The sequence below is a fragment of the Taudactylus pleione genome, unplaced genomic scaffold (genome assembly GCF_031769625.1).
Source record: "Taudactylus pleione unplaced genomic scaffold, aTauple2 ptg000147l, whole genome shotgun sequence".
NCBI lineage: Eukaryota > Metazoa > Chordata > Amphibia > Anura > Myobatrachidae > Taudactylus > Taudactylus pleione.
In genome coordinates this window covers 4256100-4284017 of record NW_028284549.1, presented here as the reverse complement: position 1 = coordinate 4284017, position 27918 = coordinate 4256100, and the positions used below count along the sequence as shown (strand labels likewise).

At 42.1% G+C, this 27918-nt stretch overlaps 1 protein-coding gene across 1 annotated transcript in view; it reads left to right on the top strand.

Moving 5' to 3' along the window:
* The window catches only part of SLX9 (SLX9 ribosome biogenesis factor), a 131468-nt gene that overhangs the window by 83169 nt on the left and 20381 nt on the right, over nucleotides 1-27918 (top strand). Inside the window, exon 4 of the mRNA XM_088474130.1 lies at nucleotides 13090-13252. Coding sequence (XP_088330256.1) covers nucleotides 13090-13252 — 163 coding nt within the window. The remainder of the gene's footprint in view (nucleotides 1-13089; nucleotides 13253-27918) is intronic.

Below are 27918 nucleotides of genomic sequence, written 5' to 3'. Positions count from 1 at the left end.
CCGCAGGAATTGCTAAGCTTCCTGCACGCAGTGAGTACTCAGGCTGCATATAGGTTCTGTGTGGATAATTTATGCACGCCCCTGGAATGCACTGACACGCCTGCGTTCGCACGTCACCACCTACAAACGGCACTTCCTGTCAATCACTGAGTAATGGGTAAATGACTAGAATTAACTAATCATTTAGCCAGTCACATTTAGTTTCCAAGGCTTATTCTTTGGTCCTTTTATATGGAATTCCCCCCTCCTTAGCTTCTATATCTCAAGTTACTACATTTTTATTTGGCATTCTCCAAAGTAAATAAAATGTTCCATGAGCTAAGCTCTGGGCATTGAAAATGTGTATAATTCATGATTTCTGCAACATAATTCAGTCACTTGCCTAATTGCTATTTCAGAGGTTAGACGAGGTTGTTAACGTCCAGTTGAGTTGTGCAGAACATGTCATTGTTGTTGACAAATCTTTCAGTGTAAAAGGTTTGGTCAGGCTTTACTTGGTTATTACTATCTGACGGAGAAGAGCTTATGTTTAATGTAATACAGGCATTGATTCTGCAGAACTGTACAATATATCTATGACAAATGATTGGTATAATCATTGATTCTACAGAATTGTACATTATACTTACAGATGTGTCCTTATACACTGTGGCTTCAGTTGCGCCAAACAGAACTGTGCAATATATCTATGAGAAATGACTCTCGGTGTATAGAACCACAGTACACACTGTGAGTAGTGGGCCTGATTCAGAGCCGGATGCAATTAGCGCTCGCTCGTCCAGAAAATAGGGGTGGCTATTCAAATGAACCGTTCGCTCTTTGCGGTCTGTTCACGCCTCTAGGTCTGAACGAGCAAACAAAACTTGCGGTCGTTTTTTGGAAAACTACGCCCCCTGGCCGCTCGCATCCTACGTCATGTCCATTATTTATTAGATTAATCGAGTACATCGACCAGCGTATGAACTGCTCGCTATTCTTGTGGCTGGTTTTTGCTACCACAATTTTGCGAGCAGTTCTGGCTATAAAATAACCCAGTGACGTGGTCAATGACGCTGCTGTTTTAATTATGCACACCCATAAAATGCCCGTTTTGACCTTTAAGCACGCCTGCGTTCGGATCTCCACTCCCCGTTTTCAAGCACCTTCCCCTGTTACCACCCACATACGCCTCATTCTGTCACTCATATTATCAGGCATTCGCTATTTTGCGAGCACATGAATTTCGACCGCACTGACTGGTTCGCGCATGCGTATAACGATCCGTACGCATGCGCAGTTGGACAAACATCGCTCGGAGCGAACGAGCGGCCGCTTACGAGCGGCTCTGAATCAGGCCCTGTGTTCCGCTGCATCTACAATGCAAATAAGATACAAAGTTTAAAGAATAAAAGCGTACTATACACTTCTTGGGTCGGCTCAGTCCCACCAGGCGTCTCGTGACTTACGGTGTTTAGACTCTTGATGTATGAGGACATATCTGTACCACAAGTAATGCTGGCATACCGTAAGAAACTAGACTTCTGATGCCTATCAGATATGAATTTACCTGATTTATTATCAGACTGTTAATGGGAAAGGCACAGTGCAGTTAGTAACACATACTTATACTCTATATAGACAAAATTAGTTTCGGTTAATGACTGTTTTTGATCTCCATTGATGGACTTGGTGACCTCATTTGGTTTGTATGTAGTTTGAGCTTCCAAAAGACTCTGTGACTTGCCCATAAAGGAATGCAGCGGCTCCAATGTATCATCATATTATACAGTACTGTCATATTTGAGTTAATAGTCCCTCTGATTATCGCAGAGCACTTGGAATGAGAGGGAAACTGACGATTGTGTTAACTTCTGTTATGTAATTATATATACATTTCTTTTATACTTGGTTTTCTTTGCTCTTAAGATTTACAGCATAGCGGCATTACTGTCATGTAAATGAATAAATTGTACAGAGGCTTGTAATAATTTCCTTTAAGGTATAGTTTTTTTAATGTATAGTTTTTTTTAATGTAATGAAACCATCCATCTGCCCCCCCCCCCGTGTGTTTGTGTGTGTGTGTATGTATATATGTATATATATATAATATATATATATATATATTCTGAAAAGAAAATACATATGGGGGCGCTCCATAGTGCATAAAAGTATGTTTTATTGTTTTATTCAAAACATGGCATTAGAACCTATACATCTTCTCAACAACATATGCTCGTACCAATGTTGTAAACTGGGTGGACTGGTCACCACATGATATTAATAGAAACAACCAGGCAAAGAACCAACCGTCCTCTGGGATACCGGCAGGTAATTTAAACCATGTCGCCTCCTACCGCTGGAAGGGACAGCGTTCTGGAACCAACACGGACCACAGAAGCTAGGGACAACATTGGATGGAACGGAGCTGCCTCACTAGGCCACGTCTTAACGTGTTTCGTCATAAGACTTTGCCACAGGCCTGGTCTAAGTGACGCGGGTGGCTAGTATTTACATAACAAACAGCGAATGGGCATGCAGTAGGGGCGGGATTACTTATGTAAACAACGCACGCCTCCTCACATCACTGCTATGAACTCCTGAAAGTAACTTAAACGGTATATATGCAGTATATTAAGTCTCACTTAAGACACACAAACATATTAAAAAAAAAAAACATACAGAGCATAAAATATCATAAAATAAAATTAAAATAAACAACACATGTTGCCCACAAGAAAATATGCAATAATGCAGAACATCACCAAACTAGTTATTACTCTATATAGAGTTTAGGACCATCAATCTGCATACTTATACAATAACCTATTACTAGATCTAGTATATGTATATAAAATCAGATGATATATAGCTATATAAACCCAACGCACGTGCTATAGGTAGATAGTAACATCCAAATATGGACGGACAGGCCCAAAGCCATACTATGGATATAAGATGATACACACAGATAAAAATCCCCAAAATCAGAAACCAAATCACAATATGATCCGATAAATGGAGTAATTTTGTAACCCTCATTCAACCCAACTGGTACTTGGGTGTTAAGGTAATGATCCAATAGGTTTCTCTCTTGAATAGAGATTTGTTCATTATAACTGCTCTTTTATTAGGTGGAAATATGTCAATCCCTTTAAACTTTAAACTATGTCACAATAGTGACCCCAAAGGGTTAAAGTGTTTCTGAACACTATGATTGGTGATACCATTTTTAAAGTATTTCTGAGTTGTTCAAGTACTCTTACCTTTAAACATCTCTTTGTCTAGCCTATATATTGAAGACTGCAAGGCTATATTAGTGCGTGTGTGTGTGTGTGTGTGTGTGTGTGTATGTATGAATATATGTGTGTGTGTGTGTGTGTGTGTATATAGTGATAGAAGCACTGGAAAAGTTTGGAATGGCTTCTGTGTGTGTCCCAGGTTCCTGTCTTATATGTTTTGAAACCCTCAGGAGAAGTCTGTTTGACAAAACAGACTAGAAATGTCGGCTTTTTTAACTGCAGACTTTCAGATTTAATTTGAGGGTAATTACATCCAAATCGGGGGAACGGTGTAGGAATTACAACGGTTTCTATATGTGCCTCCCACTTTTTAAGGGGCCAAAAGTAATGGGACTATCAACTCAAAAGCTCTTTCATGGACAGGTGCGGGCTATTCTCTCGTTATTTCATTATCAATTAAGCAGGTAAAAGGTCTGGAGTTGATTCTAGGTGTGACATTTGCATTTGGAATCAGTTGCTGTCGACTCTCAATATGAGATCCAAAGAGCCGTCACTATCAGTGAAGCCATCATTAGGCTGAAAAATCAAAACAACCCCATCAGAGAGATAGCAAAAACATTAGGAAAGGGGCACTCCAAAACAATAATAATAACTAAGGGTGCTAAGTTAGAAAAAAATATAAAAATAAAGAAAAACTGCACTCCAGCAAGAATACAAAACACATAAGTGTATTTCTCTTCTGTTCATTCACTTTGCATTTTGTTAATTGAAGCTTGAGAAAGGGCACTTGGCTGCCCGAAACGTTGCTGTATTTTTGTCTTGGGCTTATGTCCTCATAAACACTTAGGTGTTTTAATTCTTGTTGTAGTGCCGTTTTTCTTTATATTTATAATACATACACACACATACATACAGTACTGTGCAAAAGTTTTAGGCAGGGTGTGGAAAAAATGCTGCACAGTAAGAATGCTTTTAAATATAGAAATGTTAATAGTTTATTTTTATCAATTCACAAAATGCAAAGTGAATGAACAGATGAGAAATCTAAATCAAATCAATATTTGGTGTGACCACCCTTTGGGGGAGATATATAAACCACCGAAGTGGCATCAATGCAATTTATGTGCGCTGATACCGCTTCTCCCCCATGTATGATTGGGGAGCTGGGAGGTAAATGACAGGGGCGCCATGTGCCCCTGTCATTATCGGCGCTGCTTTGTATGAAAGTTCAGTTCGCCTGACCGTTCCGCCTGCTGTAGCTGTCGCTAACGACAGCTGCAGCCTGGCGATCCCCTATCCCCACAGCAGGGACAGCGCTGTCCCTGTTGCGGGGGCTGCACGCGGGGATCTCTTGATGCTTGCGAGATCCGGCGCATGCTCAGTGGAGCCGGCCCGGGACTGAGACACAGGGCATCAGCACTAGGCTTATGCGCTGTGTACTCAGGCAGGGACCGCCTGCGTACATAGCACTGTTTATACTGTGTTTATACATCTCATCGTTAGTGTTTCCTGCTTCACCTCTGAGATGGTGAAATCAGTTTACCGGCTTTTGTCTATGGAGAATTCACACGTGCGCAATAGGTTTGCACGATAAGCATTTCTGTGTGCGAATACTTTTCACCAAACCACAGCTTTTCAAGGCTAACTTAATCCGGTCCATAGTCCTTTTTTTTTTTGCTAATTACACACTGTGGTTCTGCGATTGGTGACGCAGCTGTGAGCGCATACACACTCCTGGAACTCCCATAACACGCCCACTGACCGGCCACTTTTTTGCAAACACTTCCCAACTTCACCCAGGAATGGCTGTGGACCTTGCAATCACTTGCGAATGTCATCTCAAACTTTAGTTTGTGGCTGCGCAGTGGGACTTTCCACGCCATTTTGTGCATTCGCAGTAGCAATTAATCTCTTGACTGTGTGAACATCGCCATAGCGTACATCTGTGGATCAGGCCCCATGTCTGTTGTTAGGCCGCCTGCTATAAAATACAGTTGGTACTGTGCACGCTGTTGTAGTATCGACTTTTATTTGGAGTGGCAAATTCTTGTGGGTGGACAAAGGTGTGAAGTTTTTTTTATACTTCTCTTGTACAAGAATTTATATGTATTGAAAGATCCTAAAAACTAAAAAAAAAAAGTAACTGAATTTTGGCTTTTGTAGGGTTCTAACCATTATAATTTTAAGATTGCTTTTAACATTAGCAGAGAACGTACTGAATTCCTGGGCCGAGCCCTGGAGAAGTCCCATAGTGAGAATGGCAATATCGCAGCAACAAACAGTCTAAGCTCAGATGCCAGCAGCTCTCCTCAGTTTGTGCTAGTTACCATAAAAGGAAATGAAACACAAATATTCCATTTTCACTTTTGGAAGAAACTGTAGCTATACTGATATATTTGAAGGATGATTACTGGAAAGTTAAGAGCGGATACCCCTGAGCTAGCCATCCAAGCTGGTGCAGAGAAAACAAGTGATTTGAGATCGAATATATTTTTTTCAATTAACATGAAGCTAAAAACAGAAACAAAAATATATATTTTTTTTTACAGACTTCAGTGCTGAATTAAAAGAAGTATGAAGAGGATTCTTCAAAGTTATTGGAGCATTCCATTACTGGACCCAATCTTGGCATCTTGCTATCTAATAAATCTGAAAATATTTTCAGGAAGACATTAAAGGGAATTAATAAAATTTATAAGCGTACCAAAGTTTAAAAGGCAAAGACTTTCAATCTAAACCTCAATTTACACTGATAAAACCAGGAGCATACCAGAGTGAAAGTGTGTAGGAGCCTTAACTATGAACCACAGTGTGCAGACCTTGCGGAGTCTATCAGGGATTCTCACAGATGGTTACCTCCGATAAAGAGATAACAAGTGTAAATGCTGCTCTGGTCTCGCTGACGCGTTTCGATTCAGCCGTGGAATCTTTTTCAAAGCTGGCCAGCGTATAGGATGTACGGGTCATGTGTAATGTGTCTTAATGTATTTTAGTCATTTGTTTTTATGTGAGTTTTTTTATTTACTGGCTTTTTTATTCTGATTAAAAACTGGTTTACACATGTGTTGAGTCTCCTTCCACATGTATTTACTATGACATTGGAGAATGCACTCTCAATATCCATACTGAAGGTGGAAAGAAAAATACTATTGACTGATAATGATCTCCATTCCGTAAGGGCTTTTAACAGAGGGGTGTTTTCCCCCCAATATTTAAAGTATGTATACTCTTAACTATCTAGGACTGAATTAACACTATTGGAGGACTCTCCTATCTAATATCTGGTACAACCTTAACAGTAACCCTAATATTTCTGGACACTTAATGGTGTTAAAATTGAACTTAATACACGACATTGTTGAATTATGTATTTTTTTGGAAGGTGCATCTGATTTAAACAAATCACTGTTAATCTCATTTCCCCCTCCGCCTTGTAAGACTGGAAGGAGGCGAGTTACTAAATCATTTGGAAGTAACCCTGAGCTGGCGGTTTCCTTGGTGTCCCTCCAGTTTTGTGGTAGTCGTCCAATACTGGCGTTTCTGCAATTGGTTCAGTATGTGCACTGCACACAGGCCCCTGGGTCCAGGGGGGCCCACACCGCACACCCTCTACCCATATAATTATACTTACCTCTCTGAAGTTCTGCATTGGCCAGCGCAACTCTGGAGAAAGCGTTATATATGTCTCTCCAGTTTTATACAGTATATATAAAAAAGAAGCAATAAATTTAAGGTGCTTTAAATTTAATGATGTGTACCCAGTTGATGTGTCATACGACGGGTGCCGGCATCGACACACTTGCCGATGCCAGGATCGACAGCGGGGACCATGTTGTAATTTCCGAGCTACTGCTGGTTGCACAAAGCACACCACTTACAGGTAATCTACTTTAAACCACCATAAGCTATAGCATACAGCGACACTCCCATAACATGCCCATAATGCAGTGCATCTCCGTAGGGCTGAATAGCCACCACAGGAACCCACTCCCCCAATACATTTTACAATATACCTCTGAGACCATACGTCTCAATCCCTGCTGCGCCTCTCTGCGCACACACTGGGATGCTTGCGCAATACGACTTTTTAGTGACTTAGACAAATGTACAAAAATCGAACATTTGCACGAATATCTGCATTGTGTGCGCCTCAGAATCAGGCACAATATGTTAGTGCGCGCTATAGGGTAGTAAAGGATTCACTATATATATATATTCACTATTATATATATTAGCGGCTTAGTGTTCTAAAATTTTCTTTACTAAAGTTATAGGATTAATTTTCAGGATTAATCAGCGGCAGGTGAAATATTTATCTTATAACATCAGTAAGGAACATTATTTTATTACACTAAGCCACTGTTATAAAAAATAAATGTATTTATAACTATAATGGATGACAAATTATGTTTGATGTGACTTATTTTATATAATAGTAAGTCAGTCAGTGTTTCATGCACAGCTGCAGCCCCTAGAAGCACATTATGTGATAAGCAGTCTGCAGCCCCTAGAAGCACATTATGGCCAGCGATTAGCACAGTCTGCAGCCCTAGAAGCACATTATGGCCAGCGATTAGCACTGTCTGCAGCCCCTAGAAGCACATTATGGCCAGCGATTAGCACAGTCTGCAGTACCTAGAAGCACATTATGGCCAGCCATTAGCACAGTCTGCAGCCCTAGAAGCACATTATGGCCAGCGATTAGCACTGTCTGCAGCCCCTAGAAGCACATTATGGCCAGCGATTAGCACAGTCTGCAGCCCCTAGAAGCACATTATGGCCAGCGATTAGCACTGTCTGCAGCCCCTAGAAGCACATTATGGCCAGCGATTAGCACAGTCTGCAGCCCCTAGAAGCACATTATGGCCAGCGATTAGCACAGTCTGCAGCCCCTAGAAGCACATTATGGCCAGCGATTAGCACAGTCTGCAGCCCTAGAAGCACATTATGGCCAGCGATTAGCACTGTCTGCAGCCCCTAGAAGCACATTATGGCCAGCGATTAGCACAGTCTGCAGCCCCTAGAAGCACATTATGGCCAGCGATTAGCACAGTCTGCAGCCCTAGAAGCACATTATGGCCAGCGATTAGCACTGTCTGCAGCCCCTAGAAGCACATTATGGCCAGCGATTAGCACTGTCTGCAGCCCCTAGAAGCACATTATGGCCAGCGATTAGCACAGTCTGCAGCCCTAGAAGCACATTATGGCCAGCGATTAGCACTGTCTGCAGCCCCTAGAAGCACATTATGGCCAGCGATTAGCACAGTCTGCAGCCCCTAGAAGCACATTATGGCCAGCGATTAGCACAGTCTGCAGCCCTAGAAGCACATTATGGCCAGCGATTAGCACTGTCTGCAGCCCCTAGAAGCACATTATGGCCAGCGATTAGCACAGTCTGCAGCCCCTAGAAGCACATTATGGCCAGCGATTAGCACAGTCTGCAGCCCTAGAAGCACATTATGGCCAGCGATTAGCACTGTCTGCAGCTCCTAGAAGCAGATTATGGCCAGCGACTACCACTGTCTGCAGCTCCATGCCTGATTGTGCTCATGGGGGGGCGGAACCTGGGGTGGAACCATGTGCTGGGGGTGGGGCCAAGTTCCAAGTGTTGGAATGGAGCTCACTCTAGCTGGCTGTGGTAGGGCAGTCACAGTGGTGGGTTTTTACTGGGGGGTCTGCAGTCCCGCAGCCCTTAGGTAAAATTCACCACTGCTAGCTGTATTTGAAAAATGACAGGTGCCAATTCGTTGGTACATTTATCTCCATCCACTTTCTCTGTCATAGCTGCCCATTTTAGTGCCAGTGTCCACGTAAGCATACACCTAAAAGCAAATCATGTAAACAAGCCACTGCAGCTAAGGAGAAGGCGGATAGATGTCTGGGCCTGGCTTCCCTCTGTCATTTCAAGCTGACCTAGAGTTCCCGCTAGGCTGTTTTACCTGTGTGCCGCACCCTACCCGATTTTTAAAGTGCAGAATTCGCCCTGCCCCTCTGTCCCGCGGGTGGGGAAAATAGCAGTGCATCTGTAACTGCCGGTGAATGCGCCCGGCATCCATTCACCGGGTCAGCAGAGCTTGGGGGCAGCCCGGTAAGTGGGCACATCCCCAAGAGTGACAAAAAGGGGGCGCGTCTTAAAGACATGCCCCCTTTCTGGGAATGCTCGTTGGAGAGCCCCTGTCTAGGTTCAAATTGATTATTTATTTATTTATTTTAAATGCAGTTATGTACAGTCAGCCTCTGTCCCAGACAACTTGTGCTCCCATACATAAATGTCAGGCACAACCAGTTCTTAACAAACTATAGGGCTTGCAAATGCAATTGTTTCTTAGAAAATGGGTTATCTTGTTGTTCGGTGTCTCACTTTTCTTTTTTTTTTTTAAATTCCATATTTACAAAGAATTAGGAGTTGATAGTGTCTGGCATATCTGAAGATAGATTGTGAAACTATGGTCACACACTACATGGACAGGTGTTACAAAGAATTAGGAGTTGATAGTGTCTGGCATATCTGAAGATAGATTGTGAAACTATGGTCACACACTACATGGACAGGTGTTACAAAGAATTAGGAGTTGATAGTGTCTGGCATATCTGAAGATAGATTGTGAAACTATGGTCACACACTACATGGACAGGTGTTACAAAGAATTAGGAGTTGATAGTGTCTGGCATATCTGAAGATAGATTGTGAAACTATGGTCACACACTACATGGACAGGTGTTACAAAGTTAATTGTCCGTTTATATGCTAGGACTGCATTTTACAATGTAAATCTTGCTACTGTGATTGTTGTTACGATGGGGCTTGGTAGCGATCCAAAACATAGATTTGCTGTAGGAATTCAGACGTTTTGGCATGAATTTAGGTATTTAAATTGTATACATTTGTTTCTGTTAACTCTGTACAGAATGGACATTATTTTAAATGTAAACAAGTGAAAAGCAGCGCTGTACTAAAGATAATAATTTATTAAAAAATGAATAAACAAATAAACCCAGTACTCAGTGTGATTACATAAAAGGAATTCCTGAGTGGATGCAAAATAAAAATACATGAACGTCCAATATAAAAACATTTAGGCAAGAACCCTGTAGGCACTTATAGTAAAAAAGGAAGCAATGAATGAGCACCCAGCGGAACAGTTTTAGAAGTAGCACATAGTCCAATGACAATTGCTGTTTGGTTTACCGGCTTCTGATGCAAACTGGAAGGAGTCTTTAGTTAACGCATTTCACTGCCTGAAAGCAGCTTCTTCAAGGACCTGGAAAAAGCTGCTTTCAGGCAGTGAAATGCGTTGGTGGTGATGGTTTGATCCAAGTTACTGGCACCTGACACTTTGGAGGCCAGCACCCTTATATTCTTTGGATACAGTGTTTGGATACGGGACTTTGGGTATTACTTCCAGTTACTGGCTATTAGGAGTCTCCACTTGCATACATTGGAACGTTATTTGCTGTGAGATCATCGTTAACTAAAGACTCCTTCCAGTTTGCATCAGAAGCCGGTAAACCAAACAACACTTGTCATTGGACTATGTGCTACTTCTAAAACTGTTCCGCTGGGTGCTCATTCATTGCTTCCTTTTTTACTATAAGTGCCTACAGGGTTCTTACCTAAATGTTTTTATATTTTTCGTTCATGTATTTTTATTTTGCATCCACTCAGGAATTCCTTTTATGTAATCACACTGAGTACTGGGTTTATTTGTTTATTAATTTTTTAATAAATTGTTATTATCTTTAGTACAGCGCTGCTTTTCACTTGTTTCCATTGTTATCCAGGAGGCTGACTACCTCCCCTTTAGTAGCTGCTTGGAACAGCGATCCATGACTGCGCCCTTTTCTATATACTATTTATAATTATTGTCAATGTGCTTGGTGAGATAGCATGGTAACTTCGCAAGGTAATAACTTCGACTATTGAAAAACCTTGTAAGTGGATGGTCTGCCATAACACAGAGAACATTAAACAGCTCTGTAAAGATCTGGGGGTAAAATTACTAAAAACTAAAAAATAGCAAGGGCGCCAGTGAAAGTGCACTGTGTGCTATACTGCTAAATCAGAAAAGCCGCACACCTATTGGGGGTCTGCCACACTCCCAGCAATCAAAACCTCAAAACAATAGATAGACGGCGCTAATCCAACACAGCAGATAGGCAATTCACTAAAAATGATTAATATTTATTTGTTAATAAACACATGTAATAGATAAATGATCCCTAAATAGGATCATATAACAAACATAAAAAGACGTAAACTATACACAAATAACAAAGAAATTAATTATAAATAAATAGGTTAATAAACAACCGGTATAAATTGATCTCCAATTCCCTTAATGCAGGGTGCCAAAGTTCCTTTGCAGATTTAGATGGTGAACTGTGCACAGTGTAAACTCCCCATCCAGTAGTGAAAAGAATATGTACAGTGATAGTGACACTGTGTAACAACAGGCCTCAAACTGATACTTATGGCAACAATTGTATCAAGGCGCAATAACGATGCGCTGAACTTCAAAGGGAAGTATACGTTGATGGTAAAACAATAGTTGTTGGGTATTAGATGCAATGGATATGAGTATGAGGGGGATCAACAGTACTCACTATCCTCCAATGGACAAGTTAATCCACCAATAGTATGTAGAGAGCAATCTCCGTGATTAATAACTTGATGTTGAGTAAAGTGTCAAGTGTCAAACAGGATCTCTGTCTCCATATACCGCTGTTGGTAGCTCTCGAGGACCGAGTTTGGCCACCCCTGTTCTAGATATTAGTGACAGTCTCTGTATCTGAGAGCACTATAAGGTTGAGCCATCTTTGACCTTCTGAATGCATCTGCCTCTTGAGAAAGCCGCCAGGTGCGGAGAAACGAGGTAAAATATACTAAAAGTTGATTTTTTGGCAAATTTTGGGTTTCAGGGTCTAAATCGACACATTTACTAACAGATGATTTTTGACATCTTATTTTTAAATAATGTAAAAAAAAATTGTCTCTAAGTGAATGTGTGATTTAGACCCAAAACCACAAAATCGACCCAACATTGACCAAAAATTTAACCAAATAGAATTTCAGCCAATATACCCCTAAATCACACATTTACTGACAGATGATTTTTTGACATTGTTTCCAAAAAATTGTCAAAAATTATCTGTTAGTAAATGTAAGATTTAGAGACCCTGAAATCCAAAATTGACCTTTAGCAATCTACCCCTAGGAGCCATCGGGTGCAACGCGTACAGATGTGTAGTACAGACTTTGGGCCTGATTCAGACCCACTCGCGAGCGGCTGTCCGCTCGCAAGTGGGTCGATGTTATGGACTGAGCATGCGCACGACGGAGGGAGCTCCGTCGTGCGCATGCGCCAGACGCGACGAGCGAAGGAAAGTCCTTCGCTCGTTGTGTCCGATCAAAGGGGGCGTGCTGTCAATGTTGATTGACAGCACGCCCCCTTTGGTGGGCGTGCCGGGGGCGTGCCTCCCTGACGGGGGCGTTCCCACGGGAACGCCTCCCGTCAGAAGCCGGCCCACTGACATCACTAGTGATGTCAGTGGGAGTGATTTTGGCTCTGATAGAGCCAAAATCACTCCGGAGCTTGCGGTTGAAAACCTCAACCGCAGGCTCCGGCTCGCAAATTCGATGGTCGCGATGGTCTCGACCATCGCGACCATCACAATGCACGCTCGTATAGCCTGTGGGTGGTGACCCACAGCTATACGAGCGTCCAGGAGGACGCTCCATGAAAATGGAGCCCGGCCCTCATTCAGAGCGTGCGCTCTGCTCAGAGCGTACGGCTCTGAATGAGGGCCTTTATCTGTACATTTTGACAATGTGAAGCTTTGCCATTGATCTATAAAACCTCTTTTGTTCTAGAAATCGATTCCTTGATACTGGCACAGCAGACAAAGAAGGCCCAGGCCAAGAGGAGAGCCACGCCTGTTGTCGGGGACATGCAGCCGCTTGCGGACGCCCTACCTGATCTATCAGAACTAACCTCTGTGCGCAAACCCAAAGCACCTAGGAAGCAGCCTAAAGAGTAAGTCCCGCTGAAGCAAACGCTTGGGAAAGTCTCTGTAATGTGCAAAGCAAGGACTATGTTTTAGAAGACCTATTTCTTGCGTATAATGTCATTTTCTACATGATCTTAGAGTGCAGTAGTACCGTTGACATTTATTCGTTGTACAATGGCTTCCATCCTGTGTTCATGGGTTTGGTCCGGTGGCTCAGTCGCTATTTAGCCATGTGTCACTCTGGCTTACGATGTGGCAAAACTGACCATAAACACTGACAAAACAGTTTCTTAAAGACACTTATTTTAGTAGAAGTTGCCTAAAGTAACCCTTAAAGATTTCATGGATCCAAAAATGTCCTTATGGGTACGGTATACGTTTATGAAGCCGGCGGACGGAATGCCGACTGCCTGCTTCCAAACTACTTAATCCTGGCGAGGGTTAAATGACAGGCGTCTAAATCTAGACGCCTGTCATTTTACCGACGCCTGGAGCCCGGCATCCCGATCGAAGGGATGCCGGGCGCGGACAGGCGTTTAGGTTTAGGGCTCCCGGGTGGGACTTAAGGTTAGGCACCCCCCCCCCCCGGGAGATTAGGGTTAGGCTAAGGGTGGGTTAGGGTTAGGCACCCCCAGGGGGAGGTTAGGGTTAGGCACCCCCCCAGGGGACTTAGGTTTAGGCGGCGGGGAAGGGGGAGCTAGGGTTAGGCACAGGGGGTGAGGTTAGGCACCCTAAATGAGGGTTAGGGGGTAAAATTAGGTTAGTTTATACTTACCTGGGGACGATCGGGATTTCCTCCTCTGTCGGGCTGCCATTGCCGGGATTGGAACCGATTCCATGGGTACAGTTAGTGAAGATTGGGTTTAAACGGGAAAATGTTACATATTTGCGCCCCTGAGCAGAAGATGATATCTCTTACTGGGGTCATCTTTTTTCACTTGTCCATGCTTCTAAAACCCCCATATCCGTTACAGTAGTAAATTTCTATCCTAAGTGTCCTTACCCGCTGGCGTCCCATTAGTCACATAAGCAAGTGCCAATCAGGAGTGAAAAAAACTAATCAACACTTTAAATTGGAACGTGCCCAATAAGTGTCAGATAAGCAGCTGGTATGTGCCTCTAGGCATTTGTGAATGTGTCCACAATGCAAGCGGTGCAGGTCTTCTACCTTTCATTTTAATAATCCATTCATTTCAGTGGGCTTTACTAAATGCTTATTACATGTACACACCCCATTTAAATGAATGGGAAATTCGTTACATAAGCAGGCCACATGCTACCAACCCCAGCAGTAGGCAGCCTGGTCTCAGCCCCACCGTTAACAGGGTTCATAGTGGGGATTTTCAGTAAGTCAAGTATGGACATGGCATAAAGCGAAACTAGTCCTGTGTACAGTATGTATGTAATGTATGCTTGTGTGTTATCCAGTATATGTATCAATATATATTAAAATGGGTTGGGTATGAAATCCCAGTGGCTGAATAGCTGCTGGGTGAAATGCCGATGCCGGAAGCCCGAAAAACAGCAGAATCCCAACGGGGCAGGTAAGTATGCTAACCCTCCCTTCTCTCCCCCCTAACCATAACCCTCCCTTAGGGGTGCCTAACCATAAAACTCCCGGGGTGGTGCCTAGCCCTAAGTCCTCCCCGGGGGGTGCCTAAACCTAACCCCCCCCCCTTCCAGCACTCTAAACCTAACCCTCCCAGGATGGTGCATAACCCTAAGCTCTCCCCCGGTGGTGCCTAACCCTCCCCGGGGGGTGCCTAAACTTTACCCACCCCCCGCGGCTAACAGCTAACCCTTCCCGCTTACCTGCGTTCGGGAAGCCGTCTGTCGGAATTCCGTCGTCAGGCTAAAGATAGGTGTCTGTATTTAGACGCCTATCTCTTTAGTACTGAGTCGGGATTTCAACACCGGGATTCTCAGACTGCTTCCCGTGCATTGGGATTCTAACTGCTTCCCACTAAAATTGGCAACCCTAAGAATTCATTTAAAATATGAATTCTCATCTACTATATAAAAGCGAAAATTTGTCCTTCCGTCTTTCAATACAAATCCACAGTTTACAAGCCATGATCGTGAAATTTTACATACGAGCGTATTAAAACATGGCCGAGGCAACTAAAAAAATTTAAAATTTCAATTAATTACTGTTCATTTTTAATTAAATAAAAAACACAATTTTTGCTGGACGCTCATTGTGGGGCCTCACGGCATATGGGTAGGGCCTCGGATCCTGCGTTTTGTATTGTCATGTTTTGTCATGATCTTAATGTTTATTATCGAAGAGAGCTTTAGCAGGCTTTGCCAGCACTCTCAGGGCCTGATTCAGAGCCGGACGCTATTTGCGGTCGTTCGTTCTGAAAATAGGGGTGGCTATTCAAATGAACTGTTCGCTCTTTGCGGTCTGTTCACGCCTCTATGTCTGAACGAGCGAACAAAACATGCGAACGTAATTTTGAAAAAGACGCCCCCTGGCCGCTCGCTTCATACGTCATGTCCGCTATTAGATTAATCGAGTACATCAGACGGCGTATGAACTGCTCGCTATTCTTGTGGTTGGTTTTTCCTACCACAATCATGCGAGCAGTTCTAACTATAAAACAACCAAGTGACGTGGTCGATGACGCTGCTTTAGTAATTATGCACACCCTTTAAACGCCCTTTTTGACCTTTAGGCACGCCTGCGTTCGGATCTCCACTCCCCGTTTTCAAGCACCTTCCCCTGTTACCACCCACAAACGCCTCATTCTGTCACTCAAAATAGCAGGCATTCGCTATTTAGCGAGTACACGATTTTCGGCCGCACTGACTGGTTCGCACATGCGTATTAAAATCCGTACACATGCACAGTTGTGCGAACATCGGTCGGAACGAACGAGCGGCCGCTTACGAGCGGCTCTGAATCACGCCCTGTGTCAAAATGATGACTTTGCAAGGACCCTGCTGTACTGTGAGCTGCCAAAATATTACACATGCAATGCTTCATGCGCAGGAAACAGGGAGTCACTGTAGATGGTCATCCTGATATCAGAGCAACAGAAGCTCTTGGCCGTGTTTACACTGTACATCCGACAAATTTGGAATGCTTCCATCTCCGAAGTTTGCTTTGCACCGTTACAGGTCCCACTTCCTTCGAAGACCTTAGGACTGCTTATGGGGAAGTTTGTCACACTTTTCGTGAGGCCTGCCTAAGGAGAGGTTTGTTGGAGGATGATGTGTAAACAAACATTCTTAAAATCTCGGGCAACGCAGGGTACTCCAGCTAGACCTTAATAAAATGGTTTGTAGCAGCAATAGACTATATCTCCAGCTTATTACACATCAGTACATATCTTTTCGCAAAGACTAGAACCCCTGATGGTGTCTATACCATAATACTCCCCCCTAAGGCACCTTAATACCTATTCCTTTATGACTATCTCTCTCCCAATGTCTGGCACACTCCTACTCTGGTTGGCCCTTCTTCCCTTTGTCCTCCCCCCACTCCCCATCCCATCGTGTAATCCTCACAGCCTATCACGGGGCAGGAGGCCTCTATCTGTGTACCTGGCACAGCCAAAGCCAAACCTCTGCCGTGGCTCTGTCCCTGGTTGCCAAATACTATCTAGTAGTTCGAGGATCCTAGCTGCTTTGCAGAAATGTGACTGTAATTGTGCACTTATAAGAGATTAATACAGCATATCTTGGATAAAAGACTTGGAGTGCCGTCCCTCTTTTGTATATAAAATATATATATATACACATATATACATACACACACTTGAAAAAATGTATAGGATAGAGAATGGGTGCATACAGAGTTTATCTGGCATAAGGCCTCTTGTGTGCCAGCTATTTACTGTTTCCTATTGAGCTTTATATGCGGTTTAATGGGTTTTAGTGAATGGCAAATTTAATTGACGCTTGTGACAACAGCCGTATAAATCGCAGTTACCTCATTTCACCTTTTTCCGTTGCAAAAATAATCAACAATTGCTCCTGATGTGTCCATGGGGATAACCGAAGCTTACACATCCTAGTTCACGTATCCGCTGCATTGTGGTAAATTACATTTGTGCTTCCCTGGCAGCTTGTAATGCTAAAGGCAAATGAGATTGAAGCAACAGATACAGAGGGATCGGTAAAATTTTACAGATGATTTGAGCTGTAAAGGTACATTTAAGGTCATTGGTTTAAATCACATTTGTGTTTTATATGGGCATAGGTCGTTTTCTGTTCACTTGCAGTCTTAAATGACTGTTACACAGCACAGTTAAGACCTTGGGGACAGATTCAGACAATTTTCCCGCACTGTGCATGCGCCGCCTCCGCGAGCCCCAGCGAGCGACGACAGCTCCGGGGCTCACTACAAGACGGGGCGGCTGTCGATGGGCAGCTCGCCCCGTTTTGTAGATTGGCAGGGGGGTGGTGGCTGCACAACGCAGGCGTTCCTTAGGAATGCCTGCCGTTTGTGGGCGTCCCTACTGACATCACTCGTGATGTCAGTAGTGGACTTCCTGCTCTATTAGAGCAGGAAGTCCACTCAGGCTTGCGGGAGCTGAGACCCTCCCGCAGGGTCTCGACGCAAGGCCGATGGTCGTGACCATCGTCAGGCCGCTCACACTAGCTTTGCGAACGGCCTGGAGGCCGAAACAAAACAAAAAACAAATGCCCTGATTCAGAGCGAGCGCTCGCAAACAGCGAGCTCTTCTGAATCAGGCCCTGGGTGCCCAGGTGAGAATGCTATGCCTGTATTGTCACCCATCTAACTGCAGAACTAATTTGCTATTCTTTGGGCAGAAATTTCGTATAAGTATATTTAAAGCAGATGTCAAAACTTGTCAAAACCAATCAGATAGTAGCTGTCGACTGTCTGGTCAATAAATCTACACTAAAAAGGTTGACAACGTCTAGAATAGACCCCAAATGGTAGACAGTCAGTAGGTCGAAAGGGACAAAAGGTCGACATGGATGAAGATAGACAGGTATAAAAGTTGTACAGGGTCAAAATGTTGACATTGAAATGCTCGACACAAAAAAAAAAAATGGTCGACATGGATTAGGGTTAGGCACTTTTTCTGGAGTGGTAGTGTCTAAGAGGGACAGTAGGGTAAGGCACTTACCCCGACGGTTAGGGTTAGACAATAGGAGAGACGGTTAGGCACTCACTGGTGGGTTAGGGTTAGGCACTTGGAAGGATGGTTAGCGTTATGCACTTACCCCAATGGTTAGGTGTAGGCACCAAGGGAAGGGTTAGGGGTAGACACCAAGGGAAGGGTTTGGGGTAGGCACCAAGGGGAGGGTTAGGGTGAAGATTAGGGTTAGAAAATGGGGGGAAAAGTCGACTATTTCAATGTCGACTTTTTATACCTGTCTGTCTTCATCCTTGTTGACCTTTTGCGTGTCGACCTTTTGTCCTTGTCTACCTATTGACTGTCTACCATTTGGGGTCTATCTAGACATTTGTCAACCTTTTTACTGTAGAACCTTTATACCAAACCCATACAATGATGGCTAAAAGTTGATTGGTTGCTACTGGCAATTTCTCGACTTGTCCTGTTTAAAGGTCTGATAAATCTCTCTGTCAAAGGGAAAAATGTTCGCTTTGAAAAGAACAGAAATATAGTGAAGATAAAATGATATGCAGCATGCCTATGTTCTCTGTACATCTGCGGGTGTATCTGCATGCGGAACGCTACGTTATAGTGTTATAGCCGCTGACACTGTAACGTAGCATTTCACATGTCAGATACACCCGCAGACGCACACAGAATCTAGGCATGCTGCATATCATTTTAATCAGCAGAAGCTGTGCGTTCTAGCTATTCGTTTCACTGTGCAAATAAGACGCATTTGAATATAAAAAAGTCGCACAAAAGTTGCTCAGCGCTACCGAGACACGCAGGGCTCCCGCGTTGTGTGGCGCAAATTGTAGCGCATGGAGGATAGATGTATGTGGACACATCTGTAGCAGAGTGATATTATGGGTACATTTCATGAGCTCAATTACGTATAGTAAATACAACTGCAAAATGTCTAATGTTGTTTTTCACATCTGAATGATGGTTTACAATATACAAAACCGTTATTGAGCGCAGAATAAAATAAATGTTGATCATTCCGGACTTCACAGCTGTGTATCCCTTCACTACTGACCAACAGGAAAGCGGACAGATGCCATACTGGAACGATGGATTAAATCCTGCCGTGATGTTTATGGGCTATTGTTTATATCAGTTTTTTTTTGTTGTTGTTTTTTTTTAATCCATGTCAGGCATGCAAAGACATTATGAGATTTGGAGTCATTAGTGGTTTGTTAATCCAGCGGGTCGGCTTTAAATTCACTGAATTGGTAATACACTGTCTTCCGCTAGATTAAATTGCAGGGACTTTGTTCTGTATTTAATGTGTATCTCTGACCCCCTAATGTAATATGTCCATTATTAAAATGATCTCTTTCGAATCAGTTGTTTTTTTTTTTACTTTCATTGCACCTTGAAGGTAATTATCTGCCTTGAAGGCGCGGGTGGGTAGGGTGAGGCGTGCTTACAGCTCTTAACGCCCATCAGGACCAAGCAGATTTGCGAGGTTCATGTATTTTTGGGAGACTTGCTCAGTTGGTTTCTTGTACAGAGTCAAACAGCGCTGAGATCTTGCTATGAGTGAGCGTGCATCTATGTCCTGCAGTTCTCACACCGTATGAATAATTCATTCCCCGATGACCAACTCTGCTTTACTTCAGTCTCCAGTGTGGAACCAGCATGTATGAAGGATTTGCATGTCTGCAGGAAAATAAGCAGAATTAGAGAAGGGAGATTTTCCTACATAGCCCCCCACTCTTTGCAGGTTGTCAGCAGTGCGGTTTTATTACGAGCTGGGGGAGTATATGACATGTGTTTTGTACTGTCAAATGCAAGTATTAGTCAGTGTAAGCAAAACCAAACAGTTTATAGTAGTTGTTCCTACAGCTGGGAATATGGGAATGATGCACAGGAATGCATTTCCAAACTGAAACAAAATTTACTCTGCCGTTTTATATTTGTTACTCAGATGCCCCTAATCCTCCATTTCATGGTGGCGCGGTACTTATTCGCGGGTCTGATGTAATAGACCGTTAAAAGGTCGACAACGTCTAAATAGACACCACCTGTTAGATAATAGGTCGACACACTAAAGGTCGACAAGAAAGAATATCGACATGTACAAATGGTCGACAGGGTTTAAAAAAAAAGTCGCCATGAAAATTGTCGACACATGATATTTTTTTTTTTCTACCCCTAATCTTCACCTTAACCCTCCCTCCTGGTGTCGACGCTAACAGTCGAGGGAAGGTGTCTGACCCTCACCGTCCCTTCTAGTGCCTAACCCTCCAGTAAGTGCCTGACCCTCCCGCCTGTGACCTAACCCTAACAAAAAAATAATAATATAAATAATAAAAAAGTTGACTATTTTCATGCCGACCTTTTGACAGTGTCGACCATTTGTATCTGTCGACCTTCTACCATGTTGACCTTTTTGTCCCTGTCGACCTATTGTGTGTCTAACATCTGGTATCTTTCTATACATTGTGGACCTTCTTAATGCAGATCTATAGTCCGGATACCCTCATTCACTTTCTAGTGTTTGGAGCTGCAGGTCAGGCTTTGCCGATTTCAGTCGGTGGTTTTAAAGGGGCAATAATATTGAATACAAAAATCAGACACGTTTTGCTTAATATTATTGTCCCTTTTAAATCTTGCAGCCAAAGAAAAACGATGACTTTGAAAAGAGCCACTTAGTGAAAGAAAGTGTTAAGTTTTCACTCCAAAATGTAGCATTCTGTTACTTTAAGATCATCACAGCTTTCCTTCTAAAGTCTTGCTGGTTCTAGCCTCAGCTATGTCTTTAATTAATCATGAGTGAGAGGACATGGGTGATGTCAGCATTGTTACACAGCTGTATATGGCACTGTGTATATACCCAGGAGAGATGTCAGTACTGCAGAACCAAACACGTCCTAAATGTTCACCCAATTACAGTGCATCCGGAAAGTATTCACAGCGCTTCACTTTTTACACATTTTGTTATGTTACAGCCTTATTCCAAAATGGAATAAATTCATTTTTGACCTCAAAATTCTACACACAATACCCCATAATGACTATGTGTAAAAAGTTTTTTTTTTTAGATTTTTGCTAATTTAATGAAAAAAAAATAAACGAAGAAGGAGTATTATGTGTAGAATTTTGAGGACAAAAATGAATTTATTCCATTTTGGAATAAGGCTGTAACATCACAAAATGTGGAAAAAGTGAAGCGCTGTGAATACTTTCCGGATGCACTGTAGGATGAGAGATCTGTGGAATTGTCCAATAAGTTCCCTTCCACTACACTTGCAGAAATGTCCACAAAAGTCTTTGGGTTATGACTGAGAAGTCACCACCTGCATTATATTGAAGGTATTTTAACCCTTTCGCTCCTGAGGGATTCCTCACCCCTGTGCTGAGGCCATTTTTCATCACACTCCAACATTAATATAACTGTTTTTTTATGCAGTACCCACATAAATTATACCTTGTTCTGTTTTTTTATTTTTAATAAGACTTTCAGGGGTATTCAATTTGGAGCAAAAATTTCGGAATCAGCGATAAATTATCGCTGATGACGTTATTTTCGCCAATTTCAATTATCCCTGTATACAATTTCAAAGACTTTTCGCAGGTTCGAAAAGTCTTTGAAAAAAAACTGGGATAACTTTTCACCATTGAATAGGTGGTGAAAAAAAGTGCAGAATTGGGGTTTAGGGGTGTAGGCTTAAAAAAAATAGCCTGCACCCCTGGGATTGACATTTTCGAAATAACTGTGTAAAAAAAAAGTTTGTTTTTTTTCAAAAAAATAGGGACACCCCAAAAAATTTATTTAATAATTGGGGTGAAATTTTTTTAAAAAAATAAGGAAATGGGTTCAGGGCTGTTCTGCAAGTATGCGGCAGGTGTTTTCTAGAATGGGCTATTAGCGGCAGGTGAATTTTTGCTCAATTAATTAAAAATTACTTTAGGGATATAAAAAATATGCTAGTACCCATTTTCATGTACCCCAAATTTGATGGGACCACTTAAAAAAATGATAAAAATAACCTAAGTGCTCTTCTGCATCACTTCTTCAATGTCGGGGAAAAAAACACCTGCCGCGGCTATTTAAAACCCCAACTTTCATTTGCGGGCTAAAACGGGGGTACCCATAGTGATCCCCCATGTTTTGACAGCTTTAGGGGAGTCCTACAATTTCTTCCAGGTAAATCCCGTTTTTTTTTCTCCGATCCTATATCGCCGGCTCCCGTTTTCGTAGCTTTTTAATTGAATACGGGGATAAAGCGGGCGCGCGCCCGATACTTTATCCCAGGAAAAGACTTTTCGCTCCCATATTTAATACTCCTGTTTGCATTTTTAGAAAATTCTATCCGTGCTTTAGCTTATTGTAGCACGTCAAATAAAATTTAACAAAAGTGGCCAAAAAGTTTTTTTTTTCTCTTGATATTTCAAGAAAGTAAACAAAAGGCAAACATGATTTATGTGTATGTGTATATATATATATATATATATATGTGTGTGTGTGTGTGTGTGTGTGTGTGTGTATGTATGTGTGTATATATATATATATATATATATGTATGTGTGTGTGCGCACATATATTATAAAGCTGCCCCGATGAAAAGGCTGCGATGGCCTTGAAACGTTGACTGCACAATGTGATGTTTGTATTTTTCTTCTCAGTATATTGATATGTGTGCAGTGGAGGTGTGCAGCGTTTTTATATCCTGGAGGGGCTGAACAGCTCTGTGTGGGATATAGAGGATGGCATTTCTGCTCTTTGAACCTATAGACCAGACAAGGGTGAGCGCACAGCATCAGAGTCGCTGAACGGACCTGGAAACAAAACACAAGGGGAGCAGATGGCATGGATAGCGCTAAGGGAAGAAGGGCCCTGCCTGTGTGAGCTTACATAGTATACTGTGCTGCCGGGAAGTTCTGGTACAGCAAGGACAAAGTTCTGTCTACACTTTAGTTAGCGCGAAGCACTTGGAACTGATACACCGTATAGCTGTCTGGAAAGAATTTTATTTATTGTTACTTATATTCCCTGAAGACACAAGCAGGGAAAGCCAAGCCGTCATTGGAATTCGGTCATGTCGGAGAGGAATTATAGTTGTGCGAGACAACTGCTTAGCAATGTGGAAGGTGTGGTGGGCAATAGAAACTATTTAATACTGGCATTAATTTCGGGTAACTGTCACGCAGTGCTCTTATCTGCTGAGGAGCCTCAGAGGATAGAGCCAGTTGGGTCTTGTCTGTTGTGAAACTCTTGTTTCCGCCGCCTGCATTTCTGATTGACTCCTTCTGTTTACATTTTTATTCTATTAGTCTTCATTTTTTTTATATTGTGCTTTTAAGATTGCTTTTTTTTTTTTTAAGGGTGGGGGTCGTAAACATTCAGAAATACCATGGTAACATGCATGACAGTACAGGCGCAATCCAGGGTCAGGAATTGTCGACGTTCCAGACAAAATAGTTCTAAGGGGGCAAACAAATGTTGTCAAAACAGGAGAGCACAATATCCGTAATAGAACGCCACTGACGAGACGCGAGTGTCCATGTAAAACTTTTTTTTGCTACTGCGTCTAAGTCGCCACAAAGTCCTCAGCATGCTGACAAATACAGACAGGCACTTATCCATCATGCAATACCATCAGGGAGGCGTCAGATTGGCTGCAAACTTATTCTTCAGCAGGACAACAGCCGCAAACATACAGCCAGTGTCATTAAGAACTATCTTCAACGTAAAGAAGAACAAGGAGTCTTGTAAGTGAGGATATGGCCCCCACAGAGCCCTGATCTCAACATCATTGACTCTGTCTGGGATTGCATGAAGAGACGGAAGGATTTGAGCAAGCCTACATCCACAGAAGATCTGTGCTTAGTTCTCCAAGATGTTTGGAACACCCTCCCTGCCGAGTTCCTTCAAAAACTGTGTGCAAGTGTACCTAGAAGAATTGATGCTGTTTTGAAGGCAAAGGGTGGTCACACCAAATATTGATTTGATATAGGTTTCTCTTCTGTTCATTCACTTTGCATTTTGTTAATTGATAAAAATAAACTATTAACAAGTCTATTTTTGAAAGCATTCTTACTGTGCAGCATGTTTTCCACATCTCCCTAAAAGTTTTTAGTATATGTATGTATGTGTATATATATTGTGACAGGGTCAACATAATTCCACATGAAGTAAATGTGGAATATCCAGATCTCCCAGGTTTGGCAGAGCAAAGGCAATAGTAGTGTGTAAATGTCCAGTTCAGGTGTTGCCTCAATCAGTGCCTGGAAAGGCAACTGATTACGGACACCTGTGGGAAGCTGTTTTAAGAACTGCAGAGACACTGGGAAACCGAGGGGGGGGAAGCAGATGCACACTCTAAAGGCCCCCATACATCAGCAATCTGAAAACCACAATTGAACAATTTGAAGATTTATTGCCCGATCTTAGGATTTCCCAATCGAGCAATCTGCGCCCATACACTACAGATCTTTTTCAGTGATTTGCAGATTGATTGCAGCAAACACAGATCTGGCAATCTTGAAAGGCCCATCATTTTGCTAGAAACGGTCTGCAAATCTCCTGATCATGTCCATACACTAGCAATCTACAGCCCCAATCGATCTGTGAAATCCAACATGTTGGACAATCTGATTAAACAATTCCAATCACTTTTTGGTTGCAATCTGCGATCTGTGAAACCCATACATTGCAGATTTTTATACACAATTGATTGCAAAATTGCACGATTGCTGCAATCCATCTCTGATGTATGGGGGCCGTAAGCCAGAGGTTCCCAAAGTCCACCATTACAGTCCACGTTTTAGGAATATCCAAATTTCAGATGGTCCAGGTGATTAAATCAAATGGACTGAGGTACTAATTAAGTCACCTGTGCTCAAGCATGGATATCCCTAAAACATGGACTGTAATGGCGGACTTTGGGAACCTCTGCTCTAAGCACTAAGAACACTGAATATCACAACATATATAATAAACTATCAATATACATGGTTTTAAATTGAGGTTCTTGGTACATATTTGACCAAAGATGTTTGTCCACCTTATATAGTCGATTATATATATATATATATATATATATATATATATATATATATATATATATAAAGTCAAAGAGCTAGAAGGCACTCGCCAATATCCAGATAGGTGCTTTATATGAAGAAAAAAACACACATGTCCAATCAAAAGTAGGTCGACATTTCGGTTCATTGTTAAGACAGCCAAACAACATGCAACTAGTACAGTTGTCACCAGAAACCAAGCAAATGCTGCTTGTGCGTCCTAGTCGCATTGCTTAGCGAATAAGCTGCATTTCAAGGAAAAAAGTTGCATGAAAAGATGCTTGGCACTACGGAATCACGCCACAGCATGGCAAGACTAGAAGGGCTGTTTAACGCTCAAGGAGGCTAGATGTATGTGGATACATCTGTATGTATGAATGGTTACTGAGCCTGTATGGTGTGAACACTGTATTGTGCTGTTCGAACACTGTATTGTGTGCACAGAATTTGTTAGTAAGCTATAACATAAGCTTAGCTGCTAATTACCTCTAAGCTTACGTTTCTGCATGTGGACATGATCCGGTTGGTTGGTCCAAGTGCTGAAATGCCACGTTTCATTCAATCTGGCCACTCGTGTGTGTTCGGCCTAATTGTACTCTGATTTAGTCGAGCAGAGGAAACCAGATACCCAACAAAAAAGAATATTTTATTTGAGGCCAATTCATATTTTGAATCATCAACTGAGTAAGATGGCTGTTACCCACTGTACGACTGTATAGAAGAGACCTCAAAGACTAGAATGATTACTACAAGAACCACAAAATTCAACACTGGGGGGAAAATCCATTAAATTCTTATTATAAGAACAGATACCTTCATTAAAGCTTTCTACAAAGTTCTCATTTTTCACACCATACATTTAATACAAACCGTAACGTCTGTATGCCTGCCTACATGTATTCTAATTTACATGTTATCACCCTATCACTATTGTACAATGTGTGTGTTGCTGAGATTTGTCCTGGTCTTTTCCTGCCTTTTATGTTGGTGAGTATCAGAGGTGCCAGCTTGTCTCTCTGCTAACAGACACACACACAGTCATAATGTAATTTCCATGGCTGATTGGGTCTAGACTGCATCTACCCTTTTAATTAACCAGCTAACGTATAAATTGACAACTGTGGTGGACATGTGCAAACTTCATATTGCTTCAGGCACCAACATTAATAGTTTTCTAGGGTTTAAATGGGTTCCAGGGTTTTCGTGCCCTAAAAGGAAATGCAACAGTCAAGAAAGGAAATTGTGCTTCTCACATTAGACCTGATGAGAGGGATACTTGGTTTTACAGGAAGACTTATGACGGGACCAATTCCTATTCAGATGCACACAACACTTGGAAAATGTTTTATTGATCATTTAATCATTTACGTCATGTAAACACTACTTATATACTTTATAGGCTACGGTACATTTTACCTTTAAACCTACCAGACATTATACAGAGAAGCTCGTTATCGCTAAATGCTATATGGATGTGCTAAATTGTGTATAAATTCCTCCCACTGTACGTACCCCTAGCCATCCATCATCGTCAAGTATTTGTGTGATTTATAGTTACTAGCTGGAGAGCTGTACGTAGCCACACCATATGCTGGAAACTTCTTTTTTTTTTCTCTTTATTTTATATACATCCTGCAACGTTACGGTTTTCTTTTTTTTTATAATCTTGCAACGTTACTCTTTCTCTTTAATTTCTATACATCTTGCAACGTTACTATTTTTCTTTATTTTATATACATCTTGCAACGTTACTCTTTCTTTATTTTTTATACAGTCAGGTGCATAAATATTGGGACATTGACAGAATTTTCATATTTTGGCCTCTATTCACCACCACAATGGCTTTGAAATGAAACAAACAAGATGTGCTTTAACTGCAGACTTTCAGATTTAATTTGAGGGTAATTACATCCAAATCAGGTGAACGGTGTAGGAATTACAACGGTTTCTATATATGCCTCCCACTTTTTAACGGGCCAAAAGTAATGGGACTATCAACTCAAAAGCTATTTCATGGACAGGTGTAGGCTATTCCCTCGTTATTTCATTATCAATTAAGCAGGTAAAAGGTCTGGAGTTGATTCTAGGTGAGACATTAGCATTTGGAATCAGTTGCTGTCGACTCTCAATATGAGATCCAAAGAGCTGTCACTATCAGTGAAGCAAGCCATCATTAGGCTGAAAAATCAAAACAAACCCATCAGAGAGATAGCAAAAACATTAGGTGTGGCCAAATCAACTGTTTGGAACATTCTTAAAAAGAAAGAACGCATCGGAGAGCTCAGCAACACCAAAAGACCCGGAAGACCACGGAAAACAACTGTGGTGGATGACAGAAGAATTATTTCCCTGGTGAAGAAAAACCCCTTCACAACAGTTGGCCAAATCAAGAACACTCTCCAGGAGGTAGGTGTATATGTGTCAAAGTCAACAATCAAGAGAAGACTTCACAAGAGTGAATATAGAGGGTTCACCACAAGATGTAAACCTTTGGTGAGCCTCAAAAACAGGAAGACCAGATTAGAGTTTGCCAAACAACATCTAAAAAAGCCATTACA